At 48.7% G+C, this 21,795-nt stretch overlaps 1 protein-coding gene across 2 annotated transcripts in view; it reads left to right on the top strand.

Annotated features, from left to right (window-relative positions):
• The window catches only part of FAM174B (family with sequence similarity 174 member B), a 32,621-nt gene extending 11,054 nt beyond the window's left edge, over positions 1-21,567 (top strand). Inside the window, exons 2-3 of one of the 2 annotated variants that reach the window (XM_012533708.3) lie at positions 7,012-7,143; positions 18,391-21,567. In XM_012533708.3, the coding sequence (XP_012389162.1) occupies positions 7,012-7,143; positions 18,391-18,394 (136 nt within the window). In that variant the 3' untranslated portion in view covers positions 18,395-21,567. Of the gene's footprint in view, positions 1-7,011; positions 7,144-7,284; positions 8,569-18,390 lie in introns of those variants that run through there. The other variant, XM_049707029.1, reaches the window with a different exon arrangement.
• The last annotated feature ends 228 nt before the right edge of the window (positions 21,568-21,795 follow it).

Raw genomic sequence — 21,795 nt, 5'->3', positions numbered from 1 at the left:
GCCCATCTGGAGCGGAGCCAGATGAGATTCAGATCACGCTGGTGCTGGGCTCGTTTAAACTGCTTTAAAAGGATGGTGATGGGTAGAGCGCAGGGGCTGTGCCCAAGGCTGGAAAGGGAGGAGGCTGGGGCTTGGGAATTGTACCCTGGTCGCCAGCCTTGGGTTTGCCCCCGAGCCTGGGGCCCATCCCAGGTCATCGCCCCTTCTTGGGAGACACGGCGCTGTTGTCACTGGCTCTCCGGCACCTGCTTCCCTACATGGTGGGGCTGCACAGTGGGTTTTGGGGTCGTGTCCTTTCTCCAAGTTTGCTTGGTTTTCCAGGGAAGGCTCAGTGTTGTCATGTTCTGAGGGGGGAAGATGCAGGGTAGAGGTCGGAGGTTCAAAACAGGAAAGGCCTCTGTCCTCGGAGCACTGGAAGCTTCGGCCGGGTGCGAAGGCGGGCAGCTGACTCACGGCAGCCGCTTGATCCGATCTCTCCCCTGCACATGCCGTTTTCATCTTCTGTATTAATTTTCCAAATGTCAAAGGTAACATGCTCTTTGGAACGAGTAGTGTGGCTTCAGCAGAAGGCTGGCCCTTGAGCCACAGAGCTACTTTAGTGAGCTTCACATTGAAAACAGCTCAGGTGGAGGAAAGGCCAGAGATGCTGGGTTTGGCTCCTTAAGCCACCAGGTAAGCAGGAGACGGCAGGCAGCCTCTGGGTGGGACAGGCGGGCCCCCGGGCCTCTCCAGGAGAAGGGTCTCCTGTCCGAGAGGCAGGCCTGACACACACGTGGTCTGTTTAAATTTTTATCTTAACTACCTTCTTTGAATTTTATTTATTTATTTACTTGTTTGTTTTAAAAATAGCTCATATATTCACGTGGTTTGAAATTCACGAGGAGCCAGAGGGTATAGGGAACAATCTCCTTCTTAGCCCCGCCTGCCCTTCGGCCTCCCAGCTTCCTTCTCTGGGTGCTGTCAATTTCTTGTGACTCTTTCCAGAGAGATTTTATAAGTATAGAAATGAATGAATGTGATAGATACACATACATACATATCTATCTATCTTTCCTGCTTTTAATGACCGCTTTATAAGATGTAATTCACATGCCGTACAGGTGTCCCATTTAAAGTGTCCAAATCATGGTTTTTAGTACATTCACAGAGTTGCGCACCATCACCCCAGTCAATGATAGAAGACTGTTGTCATTCCAGAAAGAAACGTGAGCTCGTTATCGGTCACTCCTCATCTCTCTCCCAAGCCCCACCGCGGTGAGCTCTGCCACCAGCACCCTAGCTGCACTGCGGAAGTGCGTGACGTGGACACGAAATTCGGGCTCAGGGTGAGGGACTTGCCAGGAGGCTCACAGACAAAGGAGTTGCTGGGCTGAGATGGAATCGCACCCCTGGACGTGCAGCCTGTGGATCTGACCGCCGCACCCCCAGACTGAACTTCTGACAGCAAACTAACCCGTCCGGCTTTGCACTGTTTTGTGTCTCTTTGCAGGGGAGGGTGGGGAGGGCAGGCCCCTCTCCACGTGGGTCCTCTGGGCTCCCACTCTGCTCCCCAGCCTCCGTGTCTGCCTGAGCCGTGCGCCGGGAAGCATTGGGAAACCAGTTTCCGACCAGCTGTTGAGCGGGCCTTTGAGTAAACCAACCCTCTGGCTTTAGGATTACATTTCAGAGTAAGAGAATTTGAACTTCTCTTCTGTCTAGTTAGACATATTTGTTTTGGCCCCAGTGGAACGATCCTTTGTCTCTTCTCGAGCTTCTCTGGTCTTGCTGGGTCCTGTGAAGCACAACGTGGGCACTTACTTAAAACCACCCTTTCAGTAAATGCCACCGTCTCTCCGTGGAGGCCACTTGGTGTAACGGGACCTCGTACCAGAAAAGAAAAATTACGGCGAAGGGGCCATGCTGTTGCAGGTGGGCCAGCAATATCTCTTCCCTTCCTTCTTCCCTGAATCTCCCCCTTCTTGGGCGGGGAGCGCTGTGACAGTTGTGGCAAAGCTGCCTTCCTGCTTGTGCCTCCCACCCACCCCCGGGTAGGCGAGGAAGCAGGGCTGTAAGCAGAAACACCGGGATAGGAACCCGAGTCTGACTCTAACCTGGGGCTCTGTCTGGAACCCGTTGCTTCTTTCTCAAGCTGTGTCCTCGAGGCTGACCCACTGCCCTCCCCCCCGGGGACACATGGGTGACTGCAGATTCTCTGAAGCTGTGTAGCCTTAGCCTTTTCCTGAGACTGGGATGCTGGTGAACAGCCCTGTGGGAATATCACCAGGATGCTTGTCGTCTCGGAAAACCTGTTCACAGGTCACCCTGAGTGAAAACCTTCACGATGTTGTCACCGAGGTGCATTATATGTATGGTTCCTTGTTTCTAGAACCAGAAACAGGGAAGAGTCCCAGGGTTTTAAAGGATTTGACAAAATGGGAATATTATACTTACATGTGGAAGGTTTGCTGTTAAAATGTGGGAGAATCCCGAGATGGTGTTTATCATTACAGCCATGCCTTTTTTCCTTCGAGACCCTGTGACAACGTTTAGGGTTCCTTTGTTTGTGGGTGACAGAAAGCCCTGACCAGACTGGCTTCGGTGCCAAACAGAGTAGCATTGTTGGTGTCAAGGAGGGCTGGCATCATGGTAGACTTGGAGCTGGTCTCTCCCTCCAATCTGTCCTCTACCATGTTGGCTTTATGTTCCATTTCTAGAAGACGGCGATGCAGCTCTCACCTGGGTGAGTAACTGACCCCTTTCCTGCCTGCCTAGCAAAGGTCACTGGCTCTGATTAGACCCATACTCCCCCCAGCCTCCCAGCCATGGCCCCGGGGGTTACAATACACTGATTCTGACTCAGGTTTAAGTCCCATGGTCCACTCCTGGAGCTGGGGGTGTGGCCAGTGGTCAGACCTCCTCACCCACGGGGACCATGGAGAGGGGCATTCACCAAGGATACAGATGCCCAAAGGAGGGAGGAGACGGAGGCTGGGCTGCCCCAAACCAACATGTGTCCTGAGGGAGTCACCGTTAGAAAGAGTTGACGAGAAGTCTGCCCAGATCAATTTGAAATAGGAATGTGTGAGCTGTGGTAAGCGACAAGTTCCAGAAAGTGTGTACCAAGGGCAAAGAGTTTCTTGGGGTTAAAGAGAAGTGGAGGCGGAGTCTAGTGGCGGTGTGGAGGGGGCTTGCAGAGGGAGTGAGTGGGGGACCTGGCACCTTGCCTCTTGCCCGGCACGAGGTGGTTCAAGGTGAGCCTCCAGGGAGGTTCGTGCTGGAGCAGCCCTTGGTCCTTGGTCCTGGGGAGATCGACCTCCCTGAGCCTCAGTTTCCTCGTCTGGAACACAGAGATAACAGCGCTGCCTCATAGGGTGATTTATATGTTTTGCATGTGATGTTACACGTAAATTGCTTAGCTGGCACCCGGGAGGAGCTCAGCTCTGAGGGACCGCTATTGATCAGAAAAGATGCGTTAGAGCATCCACACTCAGAAGAGACAGCAGGACTCGGTGAGGTCACGTCGGCTTTGAACGAATCTGTTTTCCCCTTATCTCACGTCTTCCTCTCCGAGGCAGGGTGTCTCCGTTCTCTGACCCGGGACAGTGAGGCTTGGGGATCTAAGGGTCTGCGGGAAATGCTGGTCGACTATTCATGCATTTCCCAGCTTCTGACTCACACACAGCTAGTAAAGGAAGGGCTCACCTTTTAATTTGAAAAATACATGAGGTGAGGCCCCCTCCACCCATCCCTCCCCCCGCGACTCCAATCATACATGTGGTTTCTCTCTGGCGCAGCCAGTCACCTTCTGCCATGGGTGAGGCTGAGTCTCTTTCAACTTCTCACAAGTCCTGGTTTTCCCTTATTAACATGTCCAGTAGTGAAACAGCAGAAAGTACTTTTTTGTGAAAGGTTTTGTGGCTCAGAGAGTTGATTACTTGAAATGTAATGTCTTCAGCTCATTGTGTCAAAACTGGTGTTTGATGCATGTCTGAGGGCTCTTGCTAATGGCCTTTTGGTTTAGGCAAGGCTCTGTAGAGAAATGGAACCAAGAGTGTGTGTGTGTGTGTGTGTGTGTATGCACACATACAGGCTTGAAATCCAAGAAGAGCTAAGATTTCCATTTTAGTCTGAATGCAGGAAAAAAAAAAAAAAAAAAGAATGAGGTCCCAGCTCAAAGGCAGTCCGGCAGGAGAAATTCTCTCACTTGTGGGATGTCAGCCTTTCTTGTCTAGTCAGGCCTTCAAGTGATCGGGTGAGACCCACCTGAGTTGGGGAGGGCAATCTGCTTTACTCAGTCTACCCATTCCAGTGTTAATCTCAACCAGAAACTCTCACAGACACATCCAGAAATAATGCTTGAGCCAATGTCTGGGTAGCCTGTGGCTCAGTAAAGTCTACACATAAAATTAACCATCACTGAACCTTTGGTGTGATCTTCAGGTTTAAAATTACCTTCTCAGGTGACCTGCTTGGAATGGCTGTCATTAAAGCAAGTAGGCCATGGTGTTCTAGAGGTTGGGCTGTGTTCCAGCTTCTCCCGTGGTAAGTGTTCAAGGGTCTTATTTTAAGCTCAGCAGGGAAATTTTCTCATCATGAGACTCCATGAACAATCAGGAAGAAGGAAGGTGATTTTATGGTCGATGGGGATCCATTTCCATGAAGCAGGGCTGAAGTCAGAGCCTCCAGAACCTTCTCCCAGGGGCAGCAGTCAGTCCTGCCCCAGAGCCAAAGACTAAGTGAGGTTTCAAGTTCCAAGCGCAGGACGAGGTTTAGGAATCAGATTTTGCATTTTTCTAATAAGCCTCATGATATTTGAAAAACAGTTACAAACAATGGCGACTCTTCATCCAGAAACCATCTGGGCGCCAGTCTCTTCGGGCATCTACAGGAGCTTTCTCAAACCCTCGGGCCCACAGGACGCATCCTATTCCAGCGTTCCAGATGCTTGTCCAGATGTGTGTTGGGAATGGGCAGCCCTGGCACTGGGCACAGTTAACTGAAGGGCAAGTCCGGCTCCTTTGCAAAGCCAGGTGCTTCCTCTGAACAGCTGTGACCCGTCAGGGCAGAGATAGGAGGCTTCTGAGAAAAGTGTGATGTGTGCGTCTGTGTAGATCCGGACCTTGAGCCTAGTCTAGAGGGCTTGGGGGGTGGGTGGTTTTCCTCGTGGCTTTGTCTTGGGCTGCTTGTGGCGTATGGAGCCGTTTCTGGGCTTAAATTTCCCCATCCAGTATTGGAGATTGAATTGGTCAGGGATTATGTCATCTGGGGCAGAACACTAAGATCTATTTTACTCCTTTGTGGGGAGGTGGAGAGAAAACAAGAATCTGTTGATTGTGAGAATCTGGACCAGCGGTATTTATAACGTAAGCATTTACGCTCCCTTTTACAAAGCCTGCTTCCAAAATACTGTTGTCCCGTGGCCACTGGGGAGGTGACCGGCTGTGCCCCTCTTACCTCTTAACCACCTGGCTTGGTGTTTGCACCGTGCTGCAACGTGTTTGAAATCCACGCAGTTTCACACCCACACCTCTGCGTGCGTGCCTGTGATGAAAGCAGGAAGGACAAATTGCTTTGTAATGAGGCTAGGGGATTGTCAGGCTTTATAGCTGATTTCCCAAAGTCTCTACACAAAGAACCACAAGGAGCAGTGCTATAGGTTGTACTGGTTGCTTTAAGCCAAAGGTATAGATAAATATTTATATTTTCTATGCAAACAATCCTTTCACAAATCATGTCTTTGATAAATAACACTAGGTAAGAAAAGAGCAAGTTGCTGTTGCTAAGAAACTCTTACTTGACGGTGAACTTCTGTTTTCATTGTTTTGCAAACTTCTTGAGGAGTTTCTGTGTGCTGGGGACAGAGAGACGGGGCATGTGTCTTTGATGTGGTCTCCAGCTGGGTACGGCTTACAGTCTGCAGGAAGCATGTTTAGAGAATATGATTCTTCAATGCCCCATTTATGATTCTGGGGGGTTTGGCTGGTTTCTCATAGACAGTTTCAAATATTTTTTAAAAAGGGGGGGCATCAGAGAATACAAGGCATTTGGGAAAAAGTTCAAAATAGTGCAGAAAGAAATGCTTAGAGCATCAGTAGTCATAATAACAATATGGTTCCCTGTGGCATCATAAACTGTCAGCTGTGTCCTGATCAATGTCTCCTGCTTCGTGCAGAGGGTCTGACACTGGGGATGGAAAGGCTTGCTCGGCACTTTCCCCGTGGTCCCCAGTGACCGTCTACCGTCCCAGAGGTAAAAGCATAGGGCTATAACTCCCAATGCTCACAAATCCTTGTGATGGAAACAATACTCATTTGTACAAGTCCTTGTCATGTGAGAGAGGCTGTAGCACGTTTAACTCCCATTTGTTGATTATTTTCACAGACAGTCATTTTTGCCGAGAGCTTGCTGTGTGTAGGCTTGTTAAATGCCTCATCTCACTTAATCCTCCCTCGCCTCCGAGGGACAGATACTGTTCTCATCCCATTTTATTTATGAGGAAACTGAGGCCTAGAGAGATGGACTGACTTGCCCATGATCACACAGGTAGAAAGTGGGCAAGCCTGCGTTCTAATCCACCTGGCTGGTCCATGGGGCAGGGCACACAGTGCCAGGCTGTGACGCCTGTGCTTGGAGAAGTGACCTGCCAACACGGCAGGGCTGGGATGAGGGTGAGGGGCCGGGGGATGAAGGGATGAGGGGAATCATGCCAGCCCAGGGGCAGGGCTGAGTTCCATCCATGTTGAACATTTTGGTCTTTTGCTCATCGTGTATTTTCTTTGCATTAATTTTGCCTTTTAAAATCTTGCATTTGGGCATTATAGATCTCGATCGCTGGGTTTTATGGTGCTTTGGGCAGGTGTGGGTGAGGATCACGAGGGTTGCTGAGGTCAGGAACCCGCCCAAGGTCCCATGGCCGGAAGTGGAGGAGCTGGGGTATTTGCCAGATCTCCTGGGAGCCAGGCTAGGGGCAGCAGTGTGGCTTACCCCAGTGGGCATCGCTGAGTTCTCAGGAATGTGCTTCCCCTCTTCCAGGTCGGGGAAGAGGTTGAAGAAGACCCGCAAGTATGACATCATCACCACTCCAGCCGAGCGAGTGGAAATGGCCCCGTTGAACGAAGAGGATGACGAAGACGAGGACTCCACAGTATTTGACATCAAATACAGGTACCGGGTGGGAACAGTGGCTTTCTCCTTGGCTCGCTGGCTTGGGGAGGTGGGACGGTTCACCTCTGAAAACAGTGAGTGGCCAGGCGTGTATTCTTGTTCTTTGGCTAAGTGTTTGACCTTGGGGTATTCTGCTTCTAGGGGGGAACTGCTTTGATCTCTCCCAGGAACACAGAGCACCCAGAAAGCCAGCAGGGAAGTGCTTGCAGGGAAATGCTTATTCTCAACTCTTTCCTGACGAGAACCCTTGAGAAGTCAGCTTTGTGGGAGCGAAAGGAGAGCTGAATTTCGGACAACGAGCTTGTCGTGTACAGACTATGGGGAATCTGGTCCAAGCAACCGCCACGTACCACGCGCCATGCACACAAATGGAAACTTGTTTTTCAGCCTTGCTTAGTTGGTAATGGAGAGCGTGGGGTGGGGGTTACTCCTTGGATGGAATTTACCGCTGAATTCCAAAGGCAGGTGTGTTTCTTTAACGTGGCCAGTAGGAAAGTCAGAATGACTTTTTAACTTCAGGATTGTAGTTTGGGCTTTGGCTTCTTTTGGGAAGTACTACTCTGGGTATGTGAGATTCTCAGTGTTAGAGCTGGGGGCAAGTGTAGTTTAGGGATGAGGGCTTGGAGGCCCAGAGAGGGGCCATGGGTTGCCCAAGGTCACAGTTACTAGTGGCAAAGTTGAGACACAAATCCAGGCTGGACCCTATCTGGAGATTCCTCCCTCCCCACCAGGGTCCTCCAGAGAAACAGAATCAATAGGATATACACACACAGAAAGAGATTTATTATAAAGGTCGAAGTCTGAAAGCCTGAGAACCAGGAGAGCCGATGGTGTAAGTTCCGGTGAGAGTGCAGGAGAAGACCAATGTCTCAGCTCCAACACGGTCAGGCAGAGAGAGCGAATCCCCCCTTATTCTGCCTTTTGTGCTATTCAGGCCTCCAGTGGGTTGGATGAGGCCCACCCATGCCGGGGAGGGCGATCTGCTTCACTCAGTTTACCCAGACAGTTGTTAATCTCAGCCAGAACACCCTCCCAGACACACCCAGACTAACGTTTTACCAAATATCTGGGCACCGTGTCACCCAGTCAGGTTGACCCGTAAGAGTCGCATCACACACAGCTTTTCTGTACCTCCTGACTTGTCCTTTTCCAGGACAGCCTTGGGTATTCTTGGCTATAAAGGAGTTAGATTCAAGAAAACAGTGTTTGGGATTTCGATTAGAACAGCATTGACTCTGTAGATTGATTTAAAGAGAATCAGCCCTTTATGCTAAGTGAAATAAGTCAGACAGAGAAAGACAAGTACTCTGTGATCTCACTTATGTGTGGAATTAAAAACATACAGCAAACTAGTGAATATAACAGAATAAAAAGAAGCAGACTCGCAGATAGAACAAACTAGTGGTTACCAGTGAGGAGAGGGAAGCGGGGAAGGGGCAAGATAGGGGTAGGGGATTAAGAACTACAAACTATTAGGTATAAAGTAAGCTACAGGGGCTTCCCTGGTGGCACAGTGGTTGAGAGTCCGCCTGCCGATGCAGGGGACAGGGGTTCGTGCCCCAGTCCGGGAAGATCCCACATGCCGCGGAGCGGCTGGGCCCGTGAGCCATGGCCGCTGAGCCTGCGCGTCTGGAGCCTGTGCTCCGCAATGGGAGAGGCCACGGCAGTGAGAGGCCCGCGTACCACAAAACAATAAAAAAAAAAAAAATAAGCTACAGAGATATAGTGTACAACATGGGGAATATAGCCAGTATTTTATAATAACTATAAATGGACTATAATCTTTAAAAATTTTGAGTCACTATATTGTACACCTGTAACTTACATAACATTGTACATCAACTGTACTTCAATAAAGAAAAAAAAGAGAATCAGGCCCTTTATGTTGACTCTTCCCATTCATGAACATGGAATAACTTTCCATTGATTTAGGTATTGGAAAAGATGTCTTTCAAAAACTTCTCCATAAATGTATTATAAATTTTTTCTAGATATATTCCCAGGTGTTTTACCTTTTGAGATATATATATATATATATATATATATTTTTTTTTTTTTTTTCTTTATTTAAAAAAATTTTTTTGGGGGTAGGATGTATCTTTAAAATTTATTTTAAATTTTTTATACAGCAGGTTCTTATTAGTTATCTATTTTATACATATATATGTCAATCCCAATCTCCCAATTTTTTTTTACTTTAAAATACTGTTTACTTTAAAATACTATTTTATTTATACTCATGTCTGAAAAAAAATGTCTGTATTATCATGTTCACGTACATACCAATATTGGAAACAGAGTTTGTTAACAAAGCACACCTAAATTTTATGAAGAATGCACAACATTGACATGGATTGGTTATTGATAGCGTGGAGGAACAAACCATTAGCTATAATTTGCAGTTTAGGTATAGAGCAACCCCCTTTGAGAAGAATCAAAACAATTACTAACCTGCACCCATACTGCAAAATACTAAGTACTTAAGAAAGTGATTATACTGATTTTATTGCTAAGCCGTTTTATCGGTCTCACATTCAAGGCACAGAAATGAAACAAAATGGGAAGACCACGATGTCCTCATTATGCTTCACAATGGAAAGGCTCAGCTGCCTCCTGCAGGCCTGGGGTTATTGTACGATAGGGAGCCCTAGATGGCTTAAGTGGATCAACAGACTGTTTTGATTTTGAGCCGTGGGATGGGATCTCATCCATATTTGGTGTGTGAGCCGACTCCACGGGGGCTAGGATAGATGGAGCCATTTTTGTGGTAGCCTCAGACCCGACTACATAAGAAAAGACCCTAAGCAAAGAAATATCACTGTCTGTCCAGAAAGTCTAACTGTTGACTCTTTCTTGAGTATAAGCTGGAAAAGGGGCCCCTCTAGAGAATCTGGATACAAATATTATTGTGGTCTAAAGACTGCTGGGTGGAGGTCGTGTCTGGTGTCACAAAGAGGAGGAAAGTATCGAAACCACTGTCAGATTAAGAACCTTCCACAGCGAGTCTCAGTTCTTCAAATAATGGAGCAAGTTCCTTTCCTAGGAACAGTTAGTGCTGTATTGGCATTGCTCCTGGCTGTGAAACTCACCATCAAAGGCAAATGATTTCAAAATTAAAACATTTTTTTCAGTTTTATTGAGATATAATTGACATACAGCACTGTATACGTTGAAGGTATACAGCATAATGACATATATATATATTATGAAATGATCACCACAATAAGTTTAGTTGGCATCTAGCACCTCACATAGTTACAAAAACATTTTTTTTTACCTTGTGATGAGAACTTATGGGATCTACCCTCTTAGCAGCTTTCAGATCTATCATAGAGCAGTGTTAACCTGTAGTCATCATGTTGTACGTTACGTCCGTGGGAGGTATTCATCTCGTAACTGGAAGTTTGTACCTTTTGACCGCCTTCACCCAATTTCCCCCTCTGCAACCCCCTGCCTCTGATAACTGCAAATCTGATCTCTTTTTCTATGAGTTCGGTTTTTCTAGATTCCACGTATAAGTGAGATCGTACAGTATTTGTGTTTCTCAGCCTGACTTATTTCATTTAACGTGATGCCCTCATGGTCCATCCATGGTATTTGTAAATGGCAGGATTCCCTTCTGTTTTATGCTGACTAGTATTCCATCGTGTGTGTGTCTGTGTGTGTACGTGTGTGTGTGTGTATATCACATTTTCTTTATTCATCTGTTGTTGGACACGTAGGCTGTTTCCATGTCTTCGCTATTGTAACTCATGCTGCTGTGAACGTTGTGGTGCAGATATCTCTTCAACATAGTGATTTTGTTTCCAAAGGCAAATGATTACATGGAACTACCTGGTAGGTGTTAAGGTAGCAGGTAATACTTTTGCTGTTTGAGAGTCCGAGCTTGCTCCCTGGTCTGTTGCAATGCTCTGGAGGATTTTTGTTGGCCACTGTAATAATGGGCCCTCTTCCCGTGAGCCATGGCCGCTGAGCCTGCGCATCCGGAGCCTGTGCTCCGCAACAGGAGAGGCCACAACAGTGAGAGGCCCGTGTACTGCAAAAAAAAAAAAAATGGGCCCTCTATCTCTATGAGACACAGCGATAGCATGGGACCCTTTCACACATGGTAATTTTTAATTACAGGAATCACTTAAGGTCCCCCAGGCACCTCCATGCCTCTCCTCCACCCCGATTCTGGGCAGAAACTCAGGACTCAGCAAGTCCATTCATGCTAGTCTTTCATCCCAGATCATCCACGGTAATGACCCCTGTATCCCACAGGATCAGTCTCCACGCCCGGGTTTCTGCTTCTGGGGCTGCTGGCTTCTCTCTGCTGTCACTTTGGGGACAGTTTCAAAGACAGGCTCCTCTGTAAGCCGCTGCCACACGATTCATGACCTCAGTCTGATCTTTTTTTAAAAAAATATCACTTTCTTACTTTCTGTTCATGGTGTCTAGAAATGCAGTTGATTTTTTAAAAAAAATCCAGCAACCTCATTAAACTCTTATGAATTCTAGTAGTGTAAATGCAGATGTTTTGAGTTTTCTATGTAGATATATCACTTGAGACTAATAAGACGGCCTCCCTTCCCCCCAGGTCCTTCAACATTTTATCTCTCTCTTTTTTTAAGCCTTTTTATACTCACTCTTGGCCTCTAAGTCATTGTTAAATAGAAGTGATGATAATAGGCATCCTGTCTTGTTTTTGATCTTAAAGGGTGTGCTTTCAATATTGACACTAAGAGCAGTGTTTGCTGTAGGGTTTTGTAGATTTTTTTCCCCAGCAAGCTTCCCTCTAGTCCTAGTTTGCTAATGTCAAATTTTATTAAATTCTTTTTCTAGCTCTGTTGAGAATATTATACTTTCTCCTTTAATCTGTTAAGGTGGTGAACTTATATTCATTGATTTTTTTTCTAATATTAAACCAACTTTGCATTCCTGAGATAAAGGAGCTTGCTCATGGTCGTGTTATCTTTTTATTCACATTGCTACATTCAGTTTGATGATATTTTGCTCAGGACTTTCTTGTTCTCTTAGTGACTGAGATTGGTTTGTCATTTTCCTATTTTGTAATATCCTTTTCAGGCTTTGGTAGAAGTTTTACTAGCTTCATAAAACAAGTTAGGTCGGTTCCTTATTTTCCTTTTCTCTGGAATAGTTAGTATCAGATTAGAATTATTTGTTTCCTAAATGTTTAGTAGAATATGCTAAAGCTGGCTGGACCGTGATGCTTTCTTTGTTTGAAGATTGGAAAAAACTATTGATGTCCAGGCGCCATCCTGCTTCCCTGTTTGTTGTGAAGGACGGACTTCAAGTGGTTCATGTGAGAAGTTGGTGCTGTTTGTGAGGATGTGAGTGAACTTGGGGGTGAGTCACTGGACACAAAACCACTCTAGTCCTCAGGCCCAAAGATGACTGACCATTTAAAAAGACCAGGTCATAGCTTTTATTACAGATGTAATGTGTGGTATAGAAATTACGGATAAGAAAAAGGGAAAATAAAATCACCTTTAATCTCACTACTTAACGATAACCACTGGAGTGTGTGTGCGTACGTACCCGTGGAATTTTCTTTTTTACAGAAATAGGACCATGTTACACGTGCTGCTTTGGAACATTTTTCCACCCGAACAGCATATCACAAATGACTTTTCAGGTCAATACGTTTGACAGAACCAGAATTTTAAGGCCAATTTTATGTTGGCTTTAGCGTTTTTGAGAACTGCTCTGTCTGCACGTGACAATCTGTTCACCGGTCCTCGTCTTTCCTGATTAGAGATGGCTCAAGTAAATTTTTTGGTTCCCCCTGGGAGACAGACGACATTTAAATCGGATGTGGCTGAATCATGGCCTTGGGTGGTTTTATGAGTGAGTGCAAAGAGGAAAATCACGTTTTTGGCACCTGGGCAGTAAGGCCGTAACCTGCCTTGTATTACACGTGCAGCTCGCTGATAACATCTCCTGACTTAGAGCCCGTGAGCATCCGCCAGGCAGGAAGTGGGGTGGAGAGAAGGCAGGCAGGGCAAGGCTTCCGTGGGCAGCCCTCCTCCCAGGCTCCCACGCCACTGGGATGTCACAGCGCATGAGGTAAGGCCTCCGATGTTTAGGACCAGATGTGGGGAGGGAAAAGAGTCTGTGGAAGTGAGTTTCCAACTCTGTACTTAAAAAGGCTAATTGGAAGAGAGAAATGATGGCTCAATGGAGTACAGAGACCCCTGGGGTTTTGAAATGGTTCCGTATTTCAAAAGGCATTTGCGTCCTGGCTGCGTGTGTTTTGAGCTTGGTTGGCCTAGCGTGCAGATGTGGCTGATGTCGTGGACCTCTGGGCCTCCGTGGTTTATCGCCGGAGCCTTCTGTGACACCCTCCAGGTGTCCCCTGAGGCGAGGCAGATGCCGCTCTTCCTGCCGTTTGTCTGGTAGGTGGCACCAGGAGCCATGACAAGCGCAGCCCGAAGGTGTGCTGCTGGGAGGACACGCAGCTCTGGCCAGTCCTGGTCTCCAGGGGCTGGGAGGGAGGGCGAGCTTGGCGCCTCTGCTTCTTAGGTGTGGAAAAGACGTGGCCCGTGGGGTACAGATGTGTGCCCCAGAAATGCCTGACTCCCACCCTCTTGTGGACAGGGCTTCCGGAGGGAATATAATTAGAAACGGATGAGATGTCCCCTGCACCTCTGGGGGCTGCGCCTGGCATCTTGGCTTTGGAACAAAAGGCGTTTGGTGGCTGTTTGCAGCCAGAGGCCCCTGGAGGCTGTGGTGGGAGAGGGAGAAAATGGACTTGACTTGCTTATCCTAGACTGAGGGGTCAGGGGTCAGGGTCCCCATGGCCACCCTATGGCAGAGACAAAGCTAAAGCCCTGCTAAGCACACTCAGGGCAGTAACTTCTAGAATCCTTGAGCTCGGAGGGCCCTTCGGCCCGCCCCACGCTCCCTCATCACCTGAGGATGCGGAGTGAGGCTGCTAGAAGCGTCAGTGTGGGGACCGCTGCAGAGGCAACCGGTACCCTGAGCTTCTGGGGCCTGGAAGGAATCAGACAGGACCTGGTGACCTGTGGGCTCCCCAGGGTGGCCGGAGCATCCTCCCTGGACCTGAAATGGCATCAGAGGCCATCCCCAAAGCAGGTTGAATAACTCTCTGCCAGCCCTCTTGCTTGTAGAATTCCGAGCTTATGTGTTATATATAAATGGGCATCTCCTGAGGCATTTTTGTTTTCTCTGAAAAGCAATATTGGCATTCTGGGGGCAGTTCTCAGCTGAGGTATCGTGCACCTTAAAACTATTTGAGTTTTATATCTATGAGGAGGGAGACTATGCAAACGGGAATTTGTGTGGTGATGAAAATTTACTGCTAGGTGATTCTGTTTTTCATTGAAGTATAGTTGATTTACAATGTTAGTTTCAGGTGTACAGCAAAGTGATTCAGTTACACAGATATATATATCTGTTCTTTTAAAGATTCTTTTCCCTTATAGGTTATTACAAAATATTGAGTATAGTTCCCTGTGCTATACAGTAGGTCCTTGTTGGCTAACTATTTTATATTGATATATAGAAGTGTGTATATTGTTAATCCCAAACTCCTAATTTATCCTTCCCCCTCCCCCCTTTCCCCTTTGGTAACCATAAGTTTGTTTTCTATGTCTGTGGGTCTATTTCTGTTTTGTAAATAAATTCGTTTGTATCATTTTTTAGATTCCACATATAAGTGATATCACATGGTATTTGTCTTTCTCTTTCTGACTTACTTCACTTAGTATGATAAGCTCTAGGTCCATCCATGTTTAAGTGAATCTGACTTAGTTTCCCGCCTACATGGACACACAGTTTATAGAGCTGTGTAAGGCTCAGGCAAAGAAAAGGGGGAAAAAAAGGAAAACACACAAATAATCCTAACTAGCAGTGCTTTTGTAAAAGCTAGCCACGTTATTCAGTTGTTCTTTTTTGTGTTCGATGTCCTGGGATGAAAGTGGGAAGACTGCCGAGGGCCCCCCAGCACCTGGTGGTGTGGTCCTCATGTCTGTCTGTCTCAGGAGAACTCACACACGTGGCCCGGTTTCCTCCCTCGGCTTCTCCATTCCGTGGCTGCTGTGCCGTCTTCCTGAGGTGTCCTTGTCTGCTGCACCGAGGGGTCAGCTGCCAGTGTGCGGGACAGGTGCTGAGACAGGCGCTCCTGTGTGGAGGGCTCTTTCTGCCAACAGACAAACTTCTTGTAAAACATGGGACAGGGACAGGTTGGGGCATGTCCCTCTCCTTCTCTGGGATGGCTGTAACCCAATGTCGCTGTACAGGACGGTTGCAAGTCGGAAGAGAATACGCATGGGTCATGGCACCTAAACGTGCCTTTACTTCACCTGGAGTTTCCAGGGAGTGTGGGAGCGGGGTCTGCATGGACCACCTTTCTGGTTAATCTTAGTGACAAAGCAGGGATGTCAATAGCAGTTTGGCTTCTCTGGAGGAGGGAAAGGGCCCAGAGATCCCTCTTAGAAATCTCTGCTTGTCATCTTCTACGTGCACCCAGCTCACTGCAAGTGCAGGATGGGTAAGCCTGGCCCTGCCCTCTGGGAGCTTGTGCTGAGGTGGGGGGGTCCAGGAACATGGACTCTTATAAGAGGACCTGGTAAACGCCACAGGGAGGAAAGAACAGGGTGCTGTGGGCAGCCCCCAGGGGCACATCTCCCTCTTCCCAGAGGAGATGAAGCTTAGAGGGGGTTTGGAAGGACAAGGGAGTGAGCCTGGAGCACATTGACGGGCAGGGAGGAGTGAGGGCATCCGAGGAAGAAGTAATAGCATGTCGACAGGTGCGAGTTTGAGCGGGTGTAGGGCCAACCGGGTGAGCTGCATCTGTGAGCCTGTCCCCCCAGGACCCTCCCCAGGGGAGAGCCCCAAAGCTTCATGGCCTCAGGGGAACAGCGGGATGAAAAGAAGAGGGCCGGGACTTTACAACCTTCCTCCTCACCCCAGTCCCTCTGTCGGTTTTCCCCAGAGCTGCCCGAGTCACAGTCACACCAGAGAGTCTGAAGGGCAGCGAAGCACACTGCTCGGACTTGAGGTCCAGAGCTGGTGACCTCTGAGGTGTTGGCACGCGCCCAGGGAAGCTGCTCCCCGTGGGGCAGGCGAGCACATCTGTTTTCTTTTTCCAGGAGCAGCCCTGGAGATTTAGTTCTGCTGAGGAGGGAGCCTGCGGAATCAGATGTGCTTGATGGTTCGTGGTGGCTCCCCTACTGCTCCGTCTCTACCCGCTGTGTGTGTGTGTGTGTGTGTGCGCGTTTCTTCCTGTAAGCACAAGGAGTCAACAGCTGCCCACAGGGGGTTGGGGTGCAGGCAGGGAAGCTGGCAGAGCATCCCGGGGTGTGCCCTTGGGGCATCCGGAAGATGCAGTTCAACAAAATAGCAATCTTGGGACACCTGCGAAGGTGAATTTTCAATGCGTTGGCAGTATATAAAGTTCACATCTCTGCGAATTCTGATGGTCTGCTGTTTCCAGATTCAGCAGGCTGAATCTACCTGACTACCATAGTCTGCTTTTGTTCATATGCACACCTGCTCTGGGTAGCTCTTGGGAATCGGGTCCCTTTACTCTGGTCCGATTCTTGGTTTTTGAAAGCTTTGCTGCTCCGTCTCCAGTCCCCTGGCCCCGACCCCTCACGCTCAACATTGAACTTGCAGCAGGATGCAGGGGAAGACCTGACTGTGGCGTCAAGGCCGCTGGGAGTCTTAACATTTGAGGTCCTCAGGCTGCATCTGTAGAGTGGCGGTGTCTGGGCTCCGTGGATGTCAGTAAGCGGGGGTGAGCCCCCCTCTTCCTAGCCCAGAGGAGGGGGCATGTGGGTGACGCAAGAAAACCAACCTTCACAGCGTGGCCGTGGCCGTGGGGATTTATCTTTTTCTTCCTCTAATCTGTTGAACAGGGGACCCTAGTGGTCCATACGAGGATACCCATGTCTATTTTTTTTTAATTTGGAAATAATTTCAAACTTAAAAGTTGCAAGACAAAAACAGTAGAGAGAACACCCAGATACCCTTTACCTAGATTTTCCTATTTTAAAATCTTGCCTCACTTGTCTTATGATGGCTCTGGTGTGTGTTCAGATTTTTTTTTTCTGAACCATTTTCTGAACGCGTTACGTCTCTCATGTCCCTTTCCCCCCGGTACTTAAGTGTGTATTTCCTAAAAATATGATGTCCATATCTTTCAGTAATTAGTTACCTGATATTTATATTTGGGATCATATAACGTTATGAAAAGCAGTTTATTATTTGATAAGTTCTATTAAGTCTCCACTGTTTTTCCATGTGATTATGTAATGCCCACGTTCAAACATTAATAGATGCTGGGGACCTCTCAAATTTTCCCTCCTTTTCTAAGTCCCTTTGGATGATGTCTTGAATAGATTCAGTTTTTCAACTTTCACCCATTGTACAAATATTTCTTGCACCCCCTACAATTGTCTGACACTGTGCTTGGTGCTGGGGTTTAAAGGTGAACAAACTCCGACAAGGGTCTCACCTGCAGGGAGCTCCCAGTCTAGGCAAGAGACAGACACGAATCAGATAATTACATAAACCATAAACCAGGGGCCAGCAGGCTAAGGGCCCTGGGCCAGATCAGCCCACTGCCTATTTTTGTATGGCTCCTGAGCCAAGAATGATTTTTACATTTTTGATGGTTGAAAAAGAAGCAAAAGAAGAATAACATGTAAAAATTAAATGCAATTCAAACCTCAGTGTCCACAAATAAAGTTTTATTGGAACACAGCCATGCCAAGCATTTCCAGCAGCAGGGTTGAGCAGTTGCCATGAAAACTAGAGGACCTGCAAAGTCAAAAATATTTAGTACCCTCTGGACTTTTACAGGGGAGGTTTGCCGAGCCCCGGTGTAAACTCCCACAGAAGTGCTAGGAAGGAGGATTACAAGGATAAGAGAGGTGGTGTTCTAGGGGTCTGTGTGGGGACCTAGGAAAGCATCCTGAAGTGGGAGCTGAGGGAAGGGAAGGCGTTACCTGGAGGAGTGGGTGTGCGTTCCAGGCAGCACTTTCAAAGGTCCTGGGGTTGAGGAGGGTGGCGTTTTCAAGGGCTGAAAAGGCAGCTTGTGTGGCAGGAATAGAGATGGGGGGTGAGAGAGATGGAGGCACTGCTGGAGGGGCATGGGGAGGGGTGTCAACTGCCCTGCTAGGACGGCGGCGTGGCCTGGAGGATGGTCGTGGTTACGGAGGGGGTCACAATGGGTGTGCGGCTCTGCCAGAGGCCACTGACTTCTTCTTCTTCTTTTAGGTAAAACCTGTTCTCCAGCGTGTTGGCATCCTGTGGCTGGTCGGCTGAAGCTGGGGGGTGTGAAGGATCTGGAAGCTGTCCCGTCCGAGGTGTTGAAACCATAACAAACATTATTTATGAAACTCTGGCACAGTTGTGTGTAGAACGTCGGCTCCGAATGTCACTGCAGGAGACACCACCCTCTAGACACTCCTTTAAAATGTCACCCTTTATTCCCTCAAGAGGGCTTTTGCCTTGCTAAGGGGCAAGGGGAAACATGCTGATTTAAAAAATAAGTTTAAAGCAACTGCCGACAAAAGTAAAAGAGGTCAGAAGTTATCAGGAACCTGAGAAAAGCCTAAAGGATATTCAGCGGCATGTTTAGGGTTTCTGACAGTCTGCTCTCCTGGATCTACGCACTTCTATATGTCTGACCCTCTGTGGCCTTTCTGGGCTCGGTCGAGTTCTGGCCTTTCGTTGGTGGTGGCCGCGTGAAAGTTCAGAGTGCAAGGGCTCGGAGCTGCTCAGCTTGTAGCAGATGTAAACACGTCCTGTGGCTCCTTTTCTTTTCCTTTTCCGAAAGGGTTCAGCAGAATTAGGCATGGAATTTAAAAAAAATCACTGTGATAATTAAAATGAATGGTGGTTTGGTTGGATGAAAAAAGCCCACTGCCAGGGACTACGTTTGCAGTTGGTCCAGGCCAGACTGGCCTAGGAACCCACCTGGACCCAGGAGGTTACTGCAGGAAGGCCCCTTGCACAGGTGGGTTTGGGTGATGGCTTGTCTTGCAGCTCGAGTGCCCGACCCTTGCTGGAAGCAGGGCCTCGGGCTGACTCCTCAGGATGAGAGAGGCCTCCCATTTCACTATTTCCCCAGGGTTATTTGCTGCAACGGATCTCCTTCTGCAAAAGTCTCCTAGCAGTGCCTTTGGGGGTGGGCTACTCTGTTCTCTCTGGAAAGGTGTTTTGTAATTTTTTTTATCTCCTCTCTTCTGGCATTCTGCAGGGTTTGCAAATTTGCCTGTTTATTGTCTGCTCCGCTGCTTGGGATGAAAACTCTGGCCTTTCCCTACTCGCCCCTATTTTCAGATTTTTCAGTTTCCTGGGAAGGGGCTGCCCTGCTTTGGGGTCCCCTGGTCCCCAAGGCCCTCTGGGCATGGGTGCTCTGCAGCCCTGGCCCATCAGGGTGGCACTTTAGCCTCTGCAGAAGAGAGGGGCGGCCACTCTAAGGACAGTGGCCTGCGGGTCCTCGGCTCCCTCCTGTGATTTGGCTTCTTTTGTTGACTTTCCTTCTCCCTTTCTCTGCCCTGTTTGTCAGAGGGGGCCGGGGGGCTGCTTTATCTCTACTCTCCACCGTGTCCTCATGGGCCAGGGTGGTGACTGAACGGGATGGGCCGCCTAGCAGCTGTGCGCTGTCCGGACCTTTGAACTGGAACCGTGGCTCACACTTGCCTTTCCGACGACCGCGTCTGAGCCATCTGCGGAGAAGCTGGATTCTTCTGCCTGACGCACGGACGCCGGCCTCTGTATGCCAGGTGCTCGTCGCAGGGCCTGGCAGAGGCGGCCACCGAGAATGACCTTCCAGACGCCACAGCTTTGGCACTAGAGGCTCTTAAATAAAAAACGCTTCTGGCGTGAACTGTGTACGCATCAGTTTGGAGGTTTTCTGAGATGGAGGCCAGCAAGGTGCTTTCTTTTGATGAGGGATGTGGGCCTGAGGCTCAGAGGAGGGCAGAAGGGGTGCCCAGGAGGAGGTACTGGGCCTGGGTTTGAAGCCCTGGGTGCCTCAGTGCTGGGGCTCGGATCGAGCTCAGGGGTCAGGTCCCACCCAGGCCCCTCTGCCTCTAAGTCCTGCCAGAGTGACAAAGTTCTGTGGGATTCCAGAGGTGCAGAGAGAGCTGGTGGTGGTAGGGAGGCTAGAGGTCCCCTGTTGTGGGCAAGGCATTTGTGGTGACCAGTGCTGGGGAGAGTGGGGTCCCAGGCAGAGGGGAGAAAGGAGGGTGGGATGGGGACAGGAGGCTGCAGGGGGCCTTCCTTTACCTGCGTAATCCAGCTCTTCCTCTGTGAAGACAAGTTCCGTTTCTTAAAAGCAGAGTGAGTTGGGTCTCGGGGAAGCAAAGTTGGGCTGGAAGGAATATCGGACCTGGGTGGGATGACTTCCTTTCTCTAATGCCTCCTTCTTTTTGTTCTTTTCATGGGCACTTCAGAGGGGCCAACTTTGGGGTCCAAAGGGACAACACTGTCCAAATGGATCCCACACCCCCCAGCGTTACTGCCGTCCTCCCTCGGTGAAAGATTAGATGTTCCTTAGCTGGGGGCACCCCGATTCCAAAGACCCGGTTCCCGTTCTTTTGCGAGCATTTGGGGACTTGTCAGATCACGTGTCCAGTATCGGCTCTGGAAGGTGTGACCGTTATAGAGACATGATCTAGTCGGTGTCTTCTGGATTCACTTAAAAATAGGACTGGAAGTTATAAGAAGACATGTCAGACTGATTTAAGGAGCAGAATTTTGATTACAAATGGATTTATTATAAAAGCAATGTTTTCATGGGTGACATTTTGGAAGACAGATAGTTAATTATAAAGAAGATAAAACAAGTTATCCAGATAACGATACCCTTAGCAGCATTTTGACGTCCCCCTCCCCTTCCTTCCTTCCTTCCTTCCTTCCGTCATTTATCTGTGTTTATCATTTGCAAACATTTATTGAATGCCCACTTACTCTGGGCTCTGTGTTAATTGGAAGGCTCGAGAAGTTGAGTCCCGGGAGAAGACCAGACACATGACCTAGAGGGATGACAGAGCATAAAGGGCTGTGACAGGGATGCGAGGGCCTCAGAAGCCTTGACAAGGGAGGGGCCAGCTCTGCTTGACGCTACGAGTGGCCTCTGGGCTTCTGTGTGAGCGCCTTTTCGTGTTTTTCTCTGCACATTTGGGTCATACAACCTGAGTTTTTCACTTACCATTGTGAGTACTTCCTGGTGTCCACAAATATTTAAAACGGTTTTAAAAAGAGCCTTAGCATTGTGTTTTGTAGAATTGCACTACGAGGGACTCCATCTCTGATCTCTACTGGCAAAAGCAAAGAACAAGAGGGGCCCCATGCCGTGTACAAGGAGTGAGGTCCCTGGGGTCTGAACTGGACCCCAAGGAGAACTCAGACGACGGTTGGTTTCCTTTCCTCCTCTTTCGATATTTCAGCCTGAAGCCTGGGGAAGGATGATGTCTGCCTGAGCGCAGAGCTCGGCTCACCACGGTCCAGCATCAGCTCTGCTCGCGGCCAGGCCTGGCCATCACCACCCAGCTGTGTGCAGTTCTGACCCTCGGCTGTCCCCACCCTGGCTGAGCAGCTCAGTGACTGTCCTTGTGTCACTGAGTGGAGCCCACGAAGGGCAGCTGCTGCCCGTGTGGAGCCTGTCCAGGG

Source organism: Orcinus orca, chromosome 2 (assembly GCF_937001465.1).
Source record: "Orcinus orca chromosome 2, mOrcOrc1.1, whole genome shotgun sequence".
NCBI lineage: Eukaryota > Metazoa > Chordata > Mammalia > Artiodactyla > Delphinidae > Orcinus > Orcinus orca.
The sequence above is the reverse complement of the archived record's forward strand: the minus strand, read 5'-3'. Positions and strand labels throughout refer to the sequence as shown.